This window comes from Sinocyclocheilus anshuiensis, unplaced genomic scaffold (genome assembly GCF_001515605.1).
Source record: "Sinocyclocheilus anshuiensis isolate Anshui unplaced genomic scaffold, SAMN03320099.WGS_v1.1 scaffold186, whole genome shotgun sequence".
In the NCBI taxonomy this organism is placed as follows: domain Eukaryota; kingdom Metazoa; phylum Chordata; class Actinopteri; order Cypriniformes; family Cyprinidae; genus Sinocyclocheilus; species Sinocyclocheilus anshuiensis.
This window is the reverse complement of record NW_015542355.1, coordinates 1,659,395-1,668,193: the sequence shown is the minus strand read 5'-3', so window position 1 is coordinate 1,668,193 and position 8,799 is coordinate 1,659,395. Positions and strand designations below refer to the sequence as shown.

Here is an 8,799-nt window from a genome sequence, read left to right as displayed (position 1 = left end):
TCTCTCTCTCTCTCTCTCTCTCTCTCTCTCGCTCGCTTGCTCGCACGCACACACACACACGATGCGCAAAACTCCGCATTTGAACAGTCAATAGCAACTAATAACACTAATAACAAAACATACTTACAGTCGCTGATTCAGAAGCGCCAGATTGTCATAGCAAAGTCACTTTTTTTTCCTCGCCTAGGTTCACGAAACGGTCGTCCATAAAATGCATTGCTGTTCTGTTGTGAGTAATCTTAAAGATTCCTAAATGCATCTACTAAATGAAGGCAACCAATGATTCCTAATTGCATCTACTTCCGGAAGGCCAAATAAAGTGCTTTTGCTTTCGCACTGAAACACACACCATCTCCCTGACATGGCTGCATCAACACTACTGCTCTTCCTGAAACCACTCTTTCTTTTTTTGCATGCACATTTGGGTGGCATTATGCTAATATTTCCACATAGTGACATAGACATGTGGGGGCGTGTTAGAACGAGCCATTTAGGTAGGCGTGGCTGACTCTTAACTTTTATAAAGAATATCTCTTTGGATTTGAGACTTTAGTCTTTGCAACTTTACAGATCTTCTTTATGCACCAAGAGCTTGTAACACTCCAAAGAGAAAGGAAAACTTGAAATCGCATCATATGACCCCTTTAAAGCCAGTCATTAGAGACTCACAGTAACTGACACATATTGATCTTTCAAGGACGATTTCAGTCTATTCGGGTTGGAATAATTCCAGTTTTTAGGTAAATCTATATTTGGTCCTGGAATAGGAAGTTTTGCACCTTTTATTACTTTGCACATATGAGGCATTGAAAGCCGCAATATATCAGGTTCACTCAAGATGCAAACATATATTTCTCAACTCTCAGCTGACAGCAATATGCACAACCTAAAAGATGCCAGAACCTATTCCAGAGCCTTTCACACACAAAATATGAGAATCGCAAAATCAAACGTAAACCATAAACATCGGAATAGTTCTCTTCCATGTGGATTCGACGTCTATGACAGTGACAAGAGCGACAGACAGAAGGACAGGGAGAAACGATACAGATGCACCTACCATTGAGTTCCCAAACCGTCCCACATCTCAAACAAAATCAACCACGACACCTCTGTTTCTGCGTTTGCATTTATTCATTTCAATAAATATGAGCAAGCAAGAGAGAAATCACAATTCACATTTCCACAGTTAAATCTGAGGCCCTTTCACATAACATATTTTTTTCTCTCCTTTTTCAGTATGCATGGACTATAGATAGCACCTGTGCTAAGCACACACACACTCACACTCATTGACATGTACAACCCGTTAGCTGCTCCTCCTCTGTCTCCCAACAATGTCGTCCCTTAATTCCCATTATATGAACAGTAATTGAGTCACCAAAGGCTGCAAAATACAAGAAAAGGCCCTCACCCTGTGGCGCAGTCAGCCTCAGAGCACAGTGCAGAAGAGAATGGGCTATTCTACAGCCAGACTGAAGAAACAGATACTTTCATTCTTTACGAATTCTTTCCACAAGTCCAACAGAATGTCTATGTCTCTGGACTTGAAGCCTGTGTATAGCTATAATACATTCAAGGTATTCACAATGCATTGTAATGTATTATATATTTTCATAAATAATAGTAAATATAGTTATAATACATCTCAACTGCCTTTGAACAAAATTGTACATGGTATGGTATGTCAATGGGAAAGTCGCTGCAGAATGGCTGTCAATCAAGCTCATACATGAAGAAGAATCTTTGCTTTCAAGTGTTAGACTGCTAATGGTGCACACCATGAAAGATAAAAAGATTACGGCTGAACTTGAATAGCATGCTATTCTTACTATTCCTGTATATTTTTAGCTTTATAAAATATTATGAGAGTAGTATACTATTCTGAATGCAGCCAGGGTAGTGCCATATTTAATTTCTGACAGGAATGAAAATGAGGCTTTGAGGGATAGAAGTACCGTGTGTTCAGTGAAATTTGAAATTTCTTCAATCTGGCAATAGATTACAGAATTACTGTGCACTGATTGGGCAAACAGGACAATGAGATCACATACTTGACATACTGAAAATGAAGAAGACCTCAAAGGATGAGACCAGAGACAGAGAGGATTTGCAGAGGGGAGGTACATGGTTAAAAAAACAAACAAACAATGCAAAGCATTATCTTACACAATGCACTCCCATAATGCCAGCAAATGAAGATATTTAGATACTAAAAGAATGCTATTCAGTCCCATGAACTACCAACATCTTTGTTCCTTTATCACAAACTGACATGAATCTGTGACAATGTACTGTCACATGCAAAGCCATGATTATGAGCTGTTACATAAGGCCTGATCAGATTATATCTAAAAAGATTTCACTGCCAACACAAAATCATCTCTGTGAATGTATCAGCATTAAACTATAAAGGGGTAGTCATGTATGAACATGTATGACTTTCTTTCTTCTGTGATATAATGGTTTTTGTCCAGGTTTGAAACACTATTTGGGTGAGTAAATGATGATAGATTTTTCTTATTTTAAGTTAGTTTTAAGTTTGCATTACAGGCTCACAACCTCTAAGGTCACTTGATTCAGAGATTGTGATGAGGGCTTGTGTGCCAATTTTGTTACCAGACGGAAACAAGTAAATGTCACATGAAATTTCCCCTTATACATACATGTGCATCTTGGGAAGAGGCCTTTTTGGGGCCAACTTTTGAATAAAACAAACAAAGATGACATGATCATGCAATCGAGAGTAAACAAACAGCATTCCGAACAGACTGCATTCGACTTACCATTACATCAAGGGACACATGATAACAAACAGAACAATTAGTCAAGAATACAGATCATGTCAGTTATTGAACAATGGGGGATGCAGCAGCAAAACAAAGAAGGAGACACTCTGGGAAAAGTCATTAATAATTAATACGTTGAATCTGCATTCACATAAAGAAGGGCTTTGATTTTAAAGCTGTCTAATCTATTGACCTTTTGAGTTCATTCTACTTTTGGGAAAACCATCTGTCTACCTCGGGGGCTCCCTTAGGGGGGATGGGAAGTGTGCATGTGAGAGAAAAAGAAACAGTTGGGCAGAGTGGAAGATAATGTTAAATGTTGTGTTGTGGTCCTTACATATTTTATGGTGCATGATGGAATAGAATTCCACCAAAACCTCAAAACCAAACAATACATAAACATATTTTAGTTGGTAAAAAAACTGAATTTCTATTGGTTTGTTTTGCACATAAAATCACAGTGAACATTTAAATCCTATTCTATCCAAAGACAAATTTACAGTACATCCCATAATGCAATATCATGTTACAGTAGTACTACATCCATTTGGTTGTCCAAAGTTGGCCGAATCAGGCCTACTTATTATATGACCTTGACAGATGGATTTTTTGGAGATACTGATGTTCTATTTAGAGATATCCTGTACCTATAAGGATTCATCAACATTTTCATGATATGGAATGGTTCTCAAGAAAACAAAATAATTCAAATCATCACAGCACCAAAGTGATCTGAGATCATAACATATCACTTGGGAGCTTGGGGTGTTTGATCAATAAAATGATAACATAAAACAGGCAAAGCAAGCAGATTAATAGTCTTAAAACCAAAGATGCACATTTATCAAAGATTTTTGATTGAGAAATTGGCCTTTGTGGTTTCTATGTGTTGCCTAATTTACATAAACATGATTTCAAAAGGCTTATCGGATACATATCAGCTTCATTTTAAAACCCTTGATAAATGAAACCCACCAGTCTGTGCATCTGATGGTAAGTGCATACAGAGCCAATGGCTCCATGCAAAATAAGAGCATCCACTGGCCAACCAGTAGAGTGGCTGCCATGGAAACCTCATCGTGGAGATGAGGAGAGTGGGTGGAGCTATAGTAAATGCAAACGCTTTGATATTACTGGGTGAGATTGTGAGGCAAAAGAGGAGAAAAACATCAAATCCAACCCTGAAAATTTTGTAAAATCAGCCCACTGACCTCTCAGAGAAAAAGAGAGTGTGAGAGAAAGAGAGGTGGGGGGTATTGGAAATATACAGTGAGGAATAAAACGAGAGGTGCATCAGATAGGAAGAGAGAGAGAGAGAGAGAGAGAGAGGGAGGGGGCAGCAATGGACAGAACAGTAAAGGAATGAGAACCTCTTATTAAATAATTTTGCAGCCTTCGTTCTGCTTTCACCCTTTCGGGAAGAGATTAAATAAGAGAAGAAGTGCAATGGTTTTTACTCTTTCGCCTCAGCCAGTTTGTTGTTGATCTCTTTACTTTTCTCCTTGTCGCCTTGCCCTGCTCTGCTCTCAGGTTGGTTCTCGGAGCTCTTCTTCTTCGAACCACGCAATGATGTCACCTTCTTCTCCTTGGACTTCTTCAGAGGTTTGTCAGGTGTGGCAGCTGTGCTCTTTTTGGGTTTGGAGCGAGGAAGACTGGTTTTCTCCACCTGTATAAGACATAAAATGGCACACAAATGGTATTTTACAACCGTTATGTGACATATTTTGTTATTCAATAGGAAATACCATAGGATGGGATTCGGATTGGATGGACATGTTGGACATTGATATTGTTGGTTATTTTTATTGATTATATTTCCTGCTAATTCAGCCCTGGGCATGTCAGCAGAAAATATATTTTATTCAGTGTTGTGACGTACATTTGAGTGAAATGGATTTTTTTTTAAAAGAAAAAAATGTAGGGTGAGGACTTGGTTCTCTCCATCGACTGTTGAATGGATGAAGGCATATCTGAATGTGAGCTTGAGGTTGACTGTAAGGAAGGGGCGGGTTTAAACAGACTAAATGATTGGAAAGGTCTGTCATATGTCTCCACAGAGAAGTCTGTCATGTCACAGGTCGCTCAACATAATGAAATAAAGAACTGATGCTGATTCACTCAGAAAATACACTCAAAGCTTGAGGCCAAAGTTATGTCAAACAACTTTGAAAAAGTACTGCTGAGAAGAAAACTGTTGTTCAGTTATTTTCCAGCCACTGAGCACATAAATTGCTGACATCATGAAGTTGCTGAACCCAAAAGGTTTCCCAGCCTTCTGCAACAAACATACACTTATAAATAAGAATGTAACCAAACATTCAAAAATTAGGGCAGAATAAAGGTGATCAACCTATTAAAAAACCCAACTGCTAATCTGAATATTGTGTTGCTTTTCCTTAACTTCCACAGCTCTTACCTTACTGCTCTCTCTGTAAGGTTCATGGTACAGTGTGCGTATCCTCCTCCTCTCCAGGGCCTTGTTTTCATCTGGCTGCTGAGTGGCCTGGTAGGGCCTGTAGGTGGCGCTGTAGCTGGTCTCCTGATCAGTCTTCCCATTGGGAGGATGATACTGAGACTTAGCCCTGATGAGCTTCACGGGTTTTATGTCTGTGTAGGCTTTGAACTCACTCCTGACATTAAGAAACAGATAACATCACAATTATTGGAAAATTGAGTGTAGTGAGTGATTCAACTGACACATTTTGAATTTCAAGACCATATTGTACAAACCAGAAAGAGTATGACACTGAAATATTATCCTTAATGTCCACCATTAAAACTGAGTTGGGGACTTTACTGGAAAAAAATAATGACCCATGTTTTGTTTTAGCCAATAGGCTTTAGTTTCATAGCTGTCAACCATTATTTGCAATTTGTTAGTCCGTGGCATGTGGGGGTGGGACATTCTCATTCTAGAGAGCATTTGATTGGGTAAACCATCCAAGTCTAAGATGAGTCATCAATATTTTTGATCCATTTTTTTCTGAAAAGAAATGCACATATCTGACAAAAGTTACACTGTCAATGTTTAGAAGTACACCGACATATAGTAGATGACCTCATATATTACATCATACATAGGCTAGTCACAAAAGTTGAATTTTAATTCAAACTTTAATTTTATATGGTCAACAATCACTGTTTTTAACATTCATTTTGAAGTGAGTGACGTGACATGTGGCAAAGTATGGTGACCCATACTCGGAATTAGTGCCCTGCATTTAACCCATCCAAAGTGCACACACACAGCAGTGAACACACACACCGTGAACACACACCCGGAGCAGTGGGCAGCCATTTTTTTGCTGCGGCGCCCGGGGAGCAGTTGGGGGTTCGGTGCCTTGCTCAAGGGCACCTCAGTCGTGGTATTGAAGGTGGGAGAGAGTGCTGTACATTCACTCCCCCCACCTACAATCCCTGCCGGTACGAGACTCGAACCCACAACCTTTGGGTTACGAGTCCGACTCTCTAACCATTAGGCCACGACTTCCCCAGACTTTATGTTCTGACAGAACAAACACATCAAGAAAACAATATTTCAAATTACATCAAGGCGCTATGCGATACAACAAAGACTACATATAGAATAAATACTTGGTACTGCTATATATAGACACTGCATTATAGATCTAGATTGATATAATGCAGAGATCCCCCTCCCTCATTTGCATCACATAGAGTTTTTCCTGAGGCCCTTCCTTTAAGATGAGTAATGAGTCTTTATTCACTGAGATGACACAGACAAAAGGTATATACTTCACGGGTATGTGCATTTCAGATTACCCATCATGCAACTTATCTGCAGTGCATCTAACACAGTGTTTCCCAACCTTTTTTTAGTCGCGGCACCCTTTGGAAATTTTAACAAACTTGTGGCACCCTACAAAATAAATTTTGTAACAATATTTGAATTTCTAACTTCGATATGATAATTTGAAAAGTGTAGATATTCGGTACAACAGGGAAGAACTGCAGAATATAATGTCAAACAGATATTTTTAATACTATTAAAAAAATTTGTCCATCAATGGTGATAATCAGTAGGCTAATTTCTAATGAAGAGACCAATTTATATGATTTATATTTATATGATTTTAATGTAGGCTTTTATACATATGTAAACATTATTTAATTACTATTATAACTAGCTATCTCACAAATTTTTGCTCACTCAGTGTTTTTTTTTTATTTTACAGTGGGGTAATTTTGGTGCAGTAGCACGAGATAGCTTGATTTCAAACTTTGAATTGAATAAAAAATGACAAGTAAGCAGTCAGTAATAAAATAAGAAATAAAGAAATTAATAATGACAGCACAAATTAAAAATCGAAGGCCTTCGAATTAAATAAATTGCTTTTTAGTTTTTCAGGTAGGTCTAACAGTAGGGTTAAGATATTTAACTTTTTTTTTTTTGTACCAATTATCCAAATAATGTTTAGTCCTAGAAAGCTATTATTATCAGAACACGTGAGCATAACATAGCGGTTAGCAGATCAATGAATGAGAGGGCAGCGTTACCAGAGTTGCCCATTTACCACACCATGTTACAACACAGTAGGGCTATTGCAAACAGAAACAATACTGTACTACATAGATGTTTTCTGTCAGCTCGATTTTTGAGTGGGCTTTGCTGTTCCGATTCGCATAAACGGTATATGAGTGGAGCGACTGAGCGGAGCACACACACGCAGGATATAGACACACATGTATCTAACACACATGCACACATACAGACAGAACTCTCTCACTAAGACCAGCACAAAACAGACGTCTCAGACAAACTCAGTTTTTTTGTAAATCATTCAAAAACAAACTGATTCATTAATTAATCACTCAGACCAATTTGTGCACTTGTTTTCTGAATTCCAGATTCTAATCATGATGTCTTGTGAGCGTGTTTTACTCTAGTGTAGAGTAAAGATGGAATAATGGATATTCACTGTAAACATTTACATGACTTCTATTCATTTTCATTTTTAAAAATTCCTTTTGACCTCTCTCTCTTTATTTTTGATTCCGTAACATTGCAGCCTCAGAGGGTAGGCTGTATTGATTAGGATTGACAGGACAGGAAGAGACGGGAATGCCAGGCAAAGTGAACCATTATCATCCCATTAGATCAATTAGTTGCTTTAGTTTATGAGAGTAAGGAGCAAATTAATACATCTCTGTATGAAACCGAATCAACCAATCCAATATATTATAATAAGGCCTAAAAAAAGAGAAAAATTGGAGATGAGAATAGATAACATTACTAGATCACACTCCTTTACACTCAGAATGAGGAAGGATTCTAAACAGAAAGGGCCCATTATTATGTGAGCACCAAGTTGATGAACAAAGTCATGGGACAGCATGTGGGGGAGCATTTACCTCCTCAGAGAAAACAGGGGATGTGAAAACTGAAAACCATGCCCCATGCCATGCGTTTTAAAAGAATATTTCAGGTTAAATACATGTGCATCTCTATCAACAACAAAGCAGAAAAACAACAGAAAATAATTCTCTCTCAGACTCTCAGGTTGTAAAAATGTATCGATATGTATCGATTTTGTTGTTAGATTTGACCCATGTCCCAGACCCAAACTTTCAATCTTAAACAAAATCACTATAAAAATATTAATTATTACAATGGAAATATCTTTAAAAGTATGCAAAAGGTATGAACATTTAATTTAATTGTGTGTCAAGGATACATCAAAACCTAGCTAGAAAATTAGCCTAAGCAAGGATCATGTACAAACATCATGTATTTCTGATAAATTGTTCTTTGGGAATGTGAATTTGATGATATTGCTAGAGTTTAGATTTAAAGGAAGGCCTCCCTTCTCTCCCTGTCGAGAGCACAGGGGAGTGGAAAGAAAGAAGTAAAAGTTGTTACATAAGACAAATGAAGTCCAGTAAGAATGCTTGAAAAAACGGCAGCACAAAAGCAGCTCATAGAAGTCCAAGGCCACAGACACCAAAGACTCACAGGACAAACATGAAAGAAGAAGAGGGAGGAGTCAGA

General features: G+C 38.0%; 1 protein-coding gene across 1 annotated transcript in view; it reads right to left on the bottom strand.

The window, feature by feature from the left end:
* The window catches only part of LOC107691655 (microtubule-associated protein 6 homolog), a 20,094-nt gene that overhangs the window by 5,299 nt on the left and 5,996 nt on the right, over positions 1–8,799 (bottom strand). Inside the window, exons 2-3 of the mRNA XM_016490389.1 lie at positions 5,206–5,419; positions 4,247–4,455 (exon numbers count right to left, since the gene is read on the bottom strand). Of these exons, the coding sequence (XP_016345875.1) occupies positions 4,247–4,455; positions 5,206–5,419 (423 nt within the window). The remainder of the gene's footprint in view (positions 1–4,246; positions 4,456–5,205; positions 5,420–8,799) is intronic.